A 12,032-nucleotide genomic window follows, 5' to 3' on the forward strand; every position below is an offset into this window, starting at 1 on the left:
AATACACATGTCTGGATATTGACTATATTTGACCAATAGTGAATATTACTTCATTCAAATATATTCTGAACTGTGTATGTATATATGAAACAACTTGGCTATCTGTGGATTATAATAGACATTTGTAACTGGCAAATCCTAGGGCAGCATCTATCAAAAACAGAAATATGCAAAATATTTAAATTTAAAAGTCCTCATTTCAAGGTGTGCTCTTTTTTGCTAGGATAACTACAGAAGAATATTTCCTATGATATAAAAAAACTATTTTAAGATTGAAATATTTCCAATTCAAAATGTTTCCTATATCTCTCCAAAAAGGCCTCTACACTTCTGCAAAATGCTTCTGTATCAGGTAGCCAGGCAAATATGATAACTAAATAAAGGTCTTATTTCGTACCTGCTGCTGCATTTGTTCCACTCACAGTTATATCATTTTCATCATCAAATTCTATTCTGACACCCTTCCCATTGCCAGCTGACACTCCACAACCTCCACTTCGACAGAGAGAAATGGGAACTACTCCATACACATAGGCCAGCATAATAGGAACTCCAATACCTATAGGGAAACAAAGTATAATACTGAGATTAGCACACCTGTCTTTTTTTTTTTTTGGGTAATCATTACATATTTCTTAAGTCTACCGTTTAGCAAAGATAGAACAATACAACAAAAGGTAATTCTTATTACATATATATAATTTCCATCATGGCTACAAAAGACAGTCAACAAATTCTACAAATTTATTCTGGTCTCAAGAATTCATCTTTACACTGAGGTCTTCTGGTTCTGTATTCATTTGAAGAGCAATAAGGTCTGCATGCACAACCTTTTATCATGGCTTTTGGGATTACATTAATGATACATATTTAGATTTAAACACTACAAAACTCTAGTTTTCCAAAGAAACTAGTTACCCCCAAACCATCTGCTCTGGTGGCAGAAACAGATGGGCTCTTAGGTCTTAGACTGCTGTTGATAAAATCTATGCAAAAGATTATCTCATGTCCCCATGCCATGGAGACCATCAAATGCAGAGTTAGTGTGTGATAGTGGGACCTGGTTGGCCACAAGTGGGAATGAGCTATGTGCTCTTCTGGGCCTCAGTTACAATGCTGAGGTTGGGGAAGATTCTATTTTATTCAAACTTATTGTGGCCGCCCAACTCCAGTGAACTCTAGGTGGAGGATTGTGACTGGTTATAAATAACGATGCATGAAACATAGTTGCAGAGATAACATAGGGCTGGTTAAGCATGCCATCTGGGACTGACGTTGGAGCTCCCAGGGCTTATGTGACTTAAAGATGAGAAACTTGGGCAGTTTGTCAATTCATAGCTTCTATATCCTTGTCATGAATGCTTATAGTTCCAATATACATGGGAAAGTGGGAGGGAATGCTTGATTTGTTTTTACGCTAGAGCAAGTAAAATGGAGGACACTGAAAATATGTCCTTTACCTTGGCCAGATGACATCTTGGTCAATCATAACAATGGGTTTATGAGAATGAAGTGGTTTATTGGATTTATATGCCGCCCTTCTCCCAAGGACTCAGGGCGGCGTATAACATTAAAAAAACACATATTACAAAAGTTAAAAAAAAAAAAAAGAATATCCCAAACAAACCCAATTAGGATTAATAACATTTTTTTTAAAAAATTGATTAAAATTAACAATGATCAATAATTTATTTTGTTTTGTTCAGGACAGGCTGGCTTGCTGGAAAAGCCAACATTTTAGGGCGTGTCAGAAGGACCGGAGGTCGGGGATTATACGTAGCTCATTCCAGAGGGAAGGCGCTCCCACAGAGAAGGCTCTCCCCCTGGGGGTCGCTAGCCAACACTGTCTGGCCGACGGCACCCTGAGGAGGCCAACTCTGTGGGATCGCACTGGACGGTGGGAGGCTACCGGTGGCAGTATGTGGTCTCGCAGGTATCCTGGGCCTAAGCCATGGAGCGCTTTAAAGGTCATAATTAGTACCTTAAATCGCACCCAGAAGACAACCGGCAACCAGTGCAGGCCGCCTAAAAGGGGTGTAACATGGGAGCACCTAAGTGCCCCCATGATAACCCGCGCAGCCGCATTCTGGACCAGTTGAAGCCTCCGGGTGCTCTTCAAGGGCAGCCCCATGTAGAGAGTGTTACAGTAGTCCAGGCGAGAAAGGACGAGGGCATGAGTGACTGTGCACAAAGCATCCCGATCCAGGAAGGGGCACAACTGACATACCAGGCGAACCTGGTAAAAGGCCCCCCTGGTCCAACACAGGCAACTAATGGATCCAGAAAGTTTCCAAATGACACTTAATATCTCCCTGACAATTTAGTGGGGAGTTCTACCTCATGCCTGGTAATTTTTGGAATGTAGACACCCACATTGCTAGATGACATTGAACTTATATCTTCAATTTTCCACCTTAAGCAGTTCCTTACTTTAATGATTTGCTGAGGGAAATAAAGTGATTGACTAGATAGAACAACTGAACACAATCTAAAGTGGAAGCAGTTAAGCACTGGTAAGAACTCACATTCAAGCCTAGACAGGGATGACAGAGGTAAGCATTGATTCTTTTCTATATTTATTGTGGCCATACATTCTTGCATAGCAATTTCATTCATAATTACCCAGATCTTTCTTGGGAAGGATAGGTGGAGCAAAATGCCTGAAGACTCCTGGGATTAATTTACAGGTTTCCTTGCAGATGAAGTAGCTTATACCTTCTCTGGTTTTGATCCCATTGGGCAGAGTCCTCTAAGATGAGCAAAGTAATTCCTTAGGATTTCATCTTGTGATGAAACATGATTAAGTGGAAAAGTTTCCTGTAGAATGGGCCCTGAAATATCTATGGCCTTCCTGGCTTCTTCAAGCTGCCAAGCAGGGTCTGTTAAAGCTTCGTTTGTTAAAGCTTTCGTGACTGACCATCTCCCTCAAGAAAATTCTGGATTTTTTGGATTCAGGAGGTAGCTAGTGCTACTTAGATACTATATACTACCTGGTAGCACTGTCTCTCAGAGAAGGCCTTGTATTGTCTCCAGACTTTCCTTTTGAGGGAAGGTTTTTGACAAACTGGTGGGGAATCAATTACAAAAGATTCTAGGGGAAACACATTTATTCCAGGCAGGTCCAGGTCCAGGCATGAGACAGAAATGGTATCAGTCACATTAGAATATCTCTGTTAGGACCTTGATGAGTGATGCTCTCTTCCTCCATGTTACTAACAGATTCTTTAGCAACATTCAGCACTATTTAGTTTCCTTCCAGATCACCTGTAAGAGTGGATTACTATTTTTTAGTGGTTCCACTCCTATCAATGTGGACAGTTTCAAATGGCAGTCATGGAGGAGAATGCTTTTGAACAATCTAGTATGGGGTATTATATACTCTACCCAAATTATTTATATCTGTATGAAAGTACTAAAACAGATCATCGATTTTGGGTGAGGCATAGTCAGTATGCAGATGGAGATGCCACAGAAATCCTAAATCAATAATTAGAGGCTGTTAGGATGACGTAAGGTGAAGTTCCTGTGGGTCACCTGAAAACTTTGGTACTGGCAGTTATTCTTGAAAGATTAATGCTTCCCTTGAAATAAATAATTCATATCTGAGTTTTCTTGGACTTGCAGCTACTGCTTAAAATGTAGATGAACGCTGTGGCCAAGAGGAACTTTGCCTTGTTCTGGATGGCATAATAGTTACATCCCTACCTAAAGCAAGAAGACTTGGCAATGGTAATTCATATCCCAATCACCATTCAGGTAGACTACTAAAGCTACCTTTAGAAGTCTTTATTACAGAAGCCAGAATGCTAGTAAAACAACCTTGCTACCGTGTTTTCCTGAAAATACGACCTGTCCTGAAACTAATGCCTTGCCACATTTTTCGCGTGGCAAAAATATAAGCCCACCCCCAAAAATAAACCCCCTGAACAACCCCCCCTCTGGCCGGGCAGAGCACCGCTCACTGACCTATCCCAAAAGTGCCAAGCCGCGGGAGCTGGGGGGGGGAAAGCGCTTACGTTGCTTGCCGTCTTCGGGATACCGCTAGGTTGGGGAGTGGCGTTCTGCCTGGCCGGAGGGGGGGAGTTGCCAGGTGGCTGCTCCCTTGCAAGTGGGCTCCCAAAGACCCTGGCACATCCTCAGGGGTGAAGTAGCCATGCACTGACCTAGGGGATATCCTGAATGTGCCAAGCTGCGGGAGCTGGGGGGCGGGCAGAGCGCCACGTGGCTTGGCGCCTTAGTGATACCCTCTAGGTCAGTGAATGGTGCTCTGCCCGGTTGGAGAGGGGATTTGCCGGACGGCTGCTTGTGAGCATGGTTACCTCATGGCTGCTTCGCCCCTGAGGCTGTGCCCGGCTCTTTGGGAGTCCACTTGCAAGAGAGCAGCTGCCTGGCAACCCCAAAACAATAAGCCCTCCCTGATAATAAGCCCAAGGCCATATTTTGCGGGGCAAAAGAAAATAAGACCCCGTTGTATTTTTGGGGAAACACTGTATTATGGGGTAACTTTTAGCAGTGCACTGGGATACAATTATACATTATCTTTCTAAAATGAATTCTGCTTGTCTGGTCTGAACTTCTGGGGAGAACTTGTTAAGTGTCTATCAACCATGTCGACCCTTTTTGGAATTCCCCACAATTTTGGAACATCTTCCTCCTGCAATGCCATAATTGGGTTCTTCACCCCTTTCATTCTGCAAGGAACCATTTTATTCTACTGTGTCTTTTCTTCTTATTAATGATGAGTGACCATAGCTTGCTTTTACGCTGGTATTTATTGCTGGTTTCTTAGCCACCCAAAGTGTCTGCTGATAGTGGTGATTGGCAAATATCATTAAATAAACAAGCAAACTTTGCAGGAAGAATTCCATTTTTCAAACTATTCAAACACAAACTTTAAAAAATAGTCTCACTGTTAGTCCTGGATTACTCATCAATAATATTGTTTTAGTAAATTTTTAGTAAAATATAATGGTTTTAATGTAAATGTAATGTACTCAAGAAAAAAAATATTCCTAGTTTTGGTCTATAAACTATACTTACCCACAGTGACAGCAGCTACAACTGGTGAAACAATTACAGATAAGGTTACACCACCTGCAATGGCTAAGTTCCTCTTATGCTTTGACATGTCTTTGCCTTCATAGCGATTATGAATCTTTATAAAAAGAGGAAAAATGAAGATATTTTAGAGAAAAATCCATTTAATAACTGGTAGAAGAAATTATATACAGGAGTGATCAAAATTATCTTTATCTATTTACTTCCCATTTTAAATTAATGCATTTAAAGATTCCATTGGTATAATCAAATAAGATGAGTAAACAAAGCAATGTGAAAAAAAACAGTTTTGGATTTCTTTTCCTTTCCTGTTTAAACCTTTCCTCTGCTATCTTGGCTTTCAGGCTTTGGTTAGGCTCTTCTGTCTAGGTCTCTTGACTCAAGGCTCATTCCCTGCTTGATCTCTCCTTTTTGCCTGCTGGCAATTTCCCAACAATACTGGAATCACTGGTCAGAAATCAATGGTAAATTCCTTTAATATGGATTCCTGTCCCAAGCCAGAAATTTAAATTCATAGATATAAATGGTATTCTTTGATTTTAGTTATGAAACACTATGTCCTATATGGTTGGTATCTGGGTTCAAATCCCATTTGTATCACTAATTTCTTGGGAAATCACTTTTCTTTGTGGGAAAAGGACTAGGAATACCCTGATTAAAAACGTTTTGTAACCAGAGAACTTTATGGGAATCATTTTATATTTTCAGCTAAGGAAGTCACTTGGTCTTCCAGGAAAATTGATAAGTTTGCAATTGTTAAGACTTTTACAGTTTTTACTGCAAGGAATTTTCTTTTCTTAATGCTGAGCTATGAAGTTATGTCACAGCATAGCAGTGGTGGGTTGCAGGCAGTACAGCCCAGTACGGGTGTACCGGATCCTGCCCGGAGTACCGGTATGGTGCTTTGGAGTGCCCACCCATTCGCCTACGCTCCTTACCTGTGCTTTAAGCTTTTGGTGCTTCCGCGCACGCGCATGGCATGTATGGCACCTGCGCGATGCTCCGTCGAGCAGCTGGAGCATCACGGAGGCTTACGGAAGTGTCACAGGCAAGTATGACGCATATGAGCTCCACGTGGGTGATGCCGGGGCTGTTCCAACCATACCGGTTGGAACAGAATCCGGAACCCACCACTGCAGCATCGTCATAACGTGAATCCCATTAAAATAAAATTAAAAATGCATGTTATCAGAACGGCAATGAGATGGTATGATAAGCCTCCCTAGATAAGAAACAGCAAGGTTTGGAACCACCACTTGAAAAGAATACATCCATGATAAATACCTTTCATATTTCATAATGTTGGGAGCCTCAATAAAATTTCATCTGGATATGATAGACCAGTGATAGCTAATCTTTTTCTAAAGGTGTGCCAAAACTGTGTGTGAGTGCCCACCCACCTGTGAGCGACCCTCCCACCTGCGCATCCATGAGTGACCCCCCTCCACAACACACATATGAGTGACCCCTGCACGCAGGGGGGGGAGGGATTTTCTCCCTCCCCAGGCTCCGGAGGCTTTCCTGAAGGACGAAAATCATCTGAGGGCTGCCGTGCTGGCAAATATGGCTCCGCATGCCACCTGTGGCACACATGCCCTAGATTCGCCATCTCAGTGATAGACTGAGAAGATATAATAAATGGATGAATGTTTTTTTTTAAAAAAAGAAAATACTGTATCACTATTTTTTTATTTTTAGAAGTCAAAATCAGAAAGTTCAAATTGGACATGGAAATTGAATTGACAGCTATAGAATAATTGGCTAGAATTGTTAATAACTCTCATCCTTATATTGCTTCAACGTCTGCTATAACCCCAGCAGGTTGATACTCCAGAGGAAATTTATATTTAAAAAAGAAGAGGAAGAACAAGTAAGAATTGATTTGAAAAAAATACTTTAATAAACAGAGTATGCTATAGCAGAATAACAAGCAAGTCCCATTGAAAAATATGTAAATTTCAAAAGCAATTCAGTTATCTTACCTTACGTCCCACATATACAGGAATTCCAATAATCATTGCTGGAATAGCAATGCCTGCTATTAAGGCAATTCCGACAGGTGCACCTACAAGTGTCCCAAGTTGCCAAAGAATTTTCTTCTTCCGGCTCCATGGTTTTTTTCCCCAGAATGTACAGCCTGATGGACTGAGAATTTTCCATATATAAGATTAACCAGTGAACAATCTTCAGTAAACAAATCATTTAACTTAGACTATTACTAACATATATGCTGCCATGTGAATATACTGTATCATCTTGATATATACAGTCTCAGCAAATAGCATTTTAAAATAGGGACATCATATCATATCTTTTTGTCAGGTACACCAGTTCCAAAATTCAGCCCAAAGATACATTTCTTAGTCTCATTAGTTTTCCTCCATTTGGAGTCCAAAGACACAGGGATTATAATTTACAACACTCTCGCCCAATATTAGGCACGCTGGTTTGCAATCTAACTAAATAAAAATCTCTTTAAACCTGGATAGTTAGTTGAGATTTGACTCTTAGAAAAAAAATATTTTAAATAAAAGTTAACTAATTAAACAAAGTGGCATATTCTCAACTATTCCTCAAGATTTTTAATACTGCTTGTTGGGGGATGAGTTAGGGTGAGGAGAAGGGCCCTGAGTCAGTGTTTATTCCTGGCAGTCGCCTGGACTAGTTCTTGCAGTTTTTTAGATACAATTTCTGGAAGTGGTTTGTCATTGCATTCTCCTTAGGGTTGAGAATGAATGACTGGCTCAAAGTCATCCAGCTGGTTTTGTGCCTAGACAGAAACATAGGTCATATCCTCACAGTTTCTATTCCCCCGCCTCAGCCACTAGACCAAACTGGCTGTACCCCACGATCTCAGCATTCCATAGACTGTTAACAAGAAGAATGACTAATTTGCAAAAGATTTATCTGAACATGCAGAACAGGAATTCAAAGGGAAAGTATTGTGACATGCAGTATTCCCCTGCAGGAAGTTGTTTGCGTATGTTCTGTTATAAATAGACGGGTTTTTCTGCATTTGCTCATCATACTATACAGCCCTTTAACACACACAAAATCCTCAAAACTACCATATTTCATTTTACTAAATGCCCATGCAAAACAGATTAAGAGATTGAGAGGGCCCTGCCCTTTTGCACTTTCCTGTAGGCTGTTAAAACCTGGCTTTTCCCTCCAGATATTAAGGAGAGGATATTAGAAAATCCCAATATACATGTATCTTTCTGTCAATCTAAAATGGACAACTATACAAAATGTTTTAAATAAATGTGTTGCCTCTATTTTTTTCCTTCGGTATTGAATTATTTTAACCTTAGTAATCGGGTTGCTCAGGGAGGGAAGCTATAAATTGATTGTTAGCTGTCTGGGGTTATGTATTAAAATGAAAAGCCATAAAAGTTTTCTAAATAAATGCTTGATCTAACTTCAGAAAAATAGCACTTTTGAACCAGCCTAGCATGGCTTCTATTATAAATTGGAATAAAAAACATGTTAAACTTCTGTTACAAGGAAAAAAACATTTTTATTTCCTACAATTTCCCATACATACCTTAAGTAATGCAAGTCTGAGATCTCCTTCATACACAACCAACAGAATTCACAACCACAGACAGCACATGTCATGTGATTGCAGCTTCCATCGTTCATCTTTATGATATAAGCAGCACAGCGGGGGCATGGCTTTATGTCATCAGCTGTTAAAAATAAAGAAGTACAATAGCAATATTGCTCCCAAGGAAAATAAAAATTAAAAGTATGTCACATCTGAAATTCAACAAACATCCAGTACAGAAAGATAATTAAGTACACCTAAGTAAAATTATAATGTAAACATTACACAGAACTTTACACATTATTCTGCTTTCAAATTATACTCAATCATTTAATCCAAAATTAATCTGATGAGATTTTTTTTGATATCCAAAGTAAAAGCATAAAATGCATACTATCATAGATAATATAGCTCAAGTTGCAAAATGATAGTGCAAGGATAAAAAAATTCTTTAAAAACAATTTTAAAAAATGCTTCCCATTCTATATTTAATCAAGCCATATGATATCAATTAACAGTGATTTTAGAAGGAAGAGCATTCTTTTCAGTTGAGGTTATTACCCATCTTTCAGAGTACTTATTTTCTTCATAGGGAAAAGAGCAAAAGATCTTCTCAATGGCTTATTTCCTTTTTCTTCATAAGGAACTTTTGCTGAGTTATATACAAAGTAACTACTCCCTCTTTCCAAGAGGTGGGACTATAAACAGATCAAGGGCCTAGATTAGAAGCCTGCATGTCAGTGGTTCCCTATCTCAGCTATAAGAGACTCTATCTCTTCGAATTCCAGTTAAATCAATATTCTTATAAACAACTCATGTCCCCATAACAAAAGCCTAAGTTTGGACATTACGAACTCATAATTTTCTAGATTCACATGGCATAATAAATGAAGAGTGCAAAAAGAATGGTCTGATATCCATATCCCTCCATTATAAAGTGGCTTTCTTTTCAGCTTCTGGCAGAAATTTAAGGCACACATTTTAAGGCTCAAAACCTTCTCTCAAGTAGAATCTTTGTCTTTGCCCCATCTTATGAATAGGATTACTAATATGCTGTGCAAAATTTAGGGGTGCTTGAGAGCCAACATAAATTTTGTTCCGAATCAGAAAGTGTGCTGGATCTACACAACACTAAGCAAACACATGTTTTATCCTAACACCTGAACTCAGCCAGTGTGTGGTCTGTTACTAGACATTTCACACCAAAAGTTCTATCAGTAGTCAGATCTTTTCATTGATTGCCTAAGCTAATTATATCCACCATGCCAAATACTAGCAGCACATTGTTTCAATACATTCTACACAACTGTACAATTTTGCACTAATATCAACATACTGAAGAAAAGATTCAGATCTTCCCTTTTTCGGTATCAGTAACTGATGAGTAATCTAGCAATTCAAGATGTAATATAAAAATATTTCTAATATTTAGCTTGAAATAATAAATACCTGCTGCTCCAGACTCCTGACTATAGCTAATGGATGAAGAACGAATTGTTCGTAAACGTAGACTTTGTGCTCTTTCCTGACGAGCTGCATCACAAGTCTGGTTAGGATGCCAAATCTGCTTACAGTGGTAGCAAAATTCAGTTCCACAGCCTTCACGCCCACACATAAGTTTTGGACAGCTTGCGCAGCCAAAAGCAATGACTGCATACCTTAAATATTCAAAAATAGATGGAAGGGTATTTATTCTCTGTCCTAAGATAAAGCCTCCCTCAAATTATTCTAGACATCTGGCAATTATGTGGATAGATCCATGTTTTCTTGGCAACAATGTAGAAAAAGTCAGTAATTGCCTTCTTCTAAGATTCCCCCCCACACACACAAATTCCTAGTTTTCTGTAAGACCAAAAAATTTTTATAGTCTCTTATCAAAATATTAATTAGTTTTTTTCTTTTTTCTTTTACTAAAAACAGCCTAAGTCAACATCAAGTACTCTCATATGAACTGACTTTTTCAGTTCTACATAGTGCCAATTTAAATAGCTGAGTTGCTATTATGAAACATCATCCTTTATAAACGTAGAAACACAATAACATTTATTGAGCTCTAGTTAATCTCATAGGATATATTTTTGGGGTCCCAGATTGTTGGGCGCAATATGCTGACACTGTAACAGCTTGCAGAGGGCTGTAAAGGACTGTGAAGCAGTATATAAGTCTAAGAGCTATTGTTATTGCTATTTTAGATCTGGACTCTATGGTAGAATTCAGCAAACTTCGACATCATTGTGCTGTTCTGCAAGATTGAAATTGTTTCAAATAAAATAAATTGAAATACTGATAGTCTTTGCTTAATGACTGAAAGTTATGATGGGCCACTAAAAAACTTACAACCTGTTCTTGAAGTTACACACCCACGGTCAACACCATTCCAAGATACAAGTAGTGAATGAATGGTGGCCACGATCAGTTCTTGGAGTTTCAACCCCCAAATCTGGATGCTTGATAATCTGTTTGCACTTGTGATCAGTTGACAAGGGCCTTGTAATCTTATGATAGCAATCTGCTGGTTTCCCCATAAAGTTACTGGGACAATCTTTCCCATTCACACACCCTCCCATAGCTCTTCTACTTGTCCTAGCCAAGCACTCCTTCATACACCCCTTCTGATGCCCACTGAACCTCCCTTGCACCCACTCTGGCCTACACAGCACCTCTTGCATACTCCTCACACCTTCACCAACTCACGTGGCACTTCTCATACCCTCTCACCAATGCATGCCTTTTGCGTACAAGCATTCACCTTCTCCAGCTCACATGGTATCTTTCATTCACCCACTTATATCCATATTGACTCACGTCTCTTGCACATCTCACCGCTTACCAACTCAAGTTGCACCTCTTGTGTACCCCATCACAACCACCCTGACCTTTCCTCTCACTTTGCACCTCCTCTCTGATTGCGCTGCCTCACTTGTGCATCTCCTTGCACCCCTAGGCTCCTTCCCCCACTCAGCAGCTGCCATTTGTCTACTGGAGGGCCTGGGACTTGCTGCCAGCTTCCTCGTTATTATTGTGGGAAGCTGGCTAGAAGTTGCCTCATCTAATAACCAGGGGATTCAGTGAAAAACTGCAACCAGGACTTCAGGAATGGTTATCGCTAAGCAATGTGGTCATATTTTATGCATTGCTAAGAAACAGATTCTAGTTGCAGTTATAAATCCAATTATAAATCAAGGACTGTCTGCAATCAACTTCAGCCTTGCCACTGACAATCCAGTATATTTGTATATTAGTGATTGCATGACCTCTTGTAGATGCCATATGCTAAATAAAATAAGAAAGTGATAATTCAGAAATAAATTTGCTGTCTCTCTCCCTCAGGCATAATTGGTATTATTGGTTAAACTTTAATCAAAAGTTCTATGAAAATATTATATTGTACAACATACTAACAAACCAACATTATGTGATATAT

General features: G+C 39.5%; 1 protein-coding gene across 1 annotated transcript in view; it reads right to left on the reverse strand.

Moving 5' to 3' along the window:
* The window catches only part of RNF19A (ring finger protein 19A, RBR E3 ubiquitin protein ligase), a 38,565-nt gene that overhangs the window by 4,490 nt on the left and 22,043 nt on the right, over positions 1 to 12,032 (reverse strand). The window contains 5 exon segments of the mRNA XM_032222745.1: positions 398 to 559; positions 5,041 to 5,155; positions 7,041 to 7,203; positions 8,606 to 8,750; positions 10,058 to 10,266. Coding sequence (XP_032078636.1) covers positions 398 to 559; positions 5,041 to 5,155; positions 7,041 to 7,203; positions 8,606 to 8,750; positions 10,058 to 10,266 — 794 coding nt within the window.

Source organism: Thamnophis elegans, chromosome 8, assembly GCF_009769535.1.
Source record: "Thamnophis elegans isolate rThaEle1 chromosome 8, rThaEle1.pri, whole genome shotgun sequence".
Classification (NCBI taxonomy): domain Eukaryota; kingdom Metazoa; phylum Chordata; class Lepidosauria; order Squamata; family Colubridae; genus Thamnophis; species Thamnophis elegans.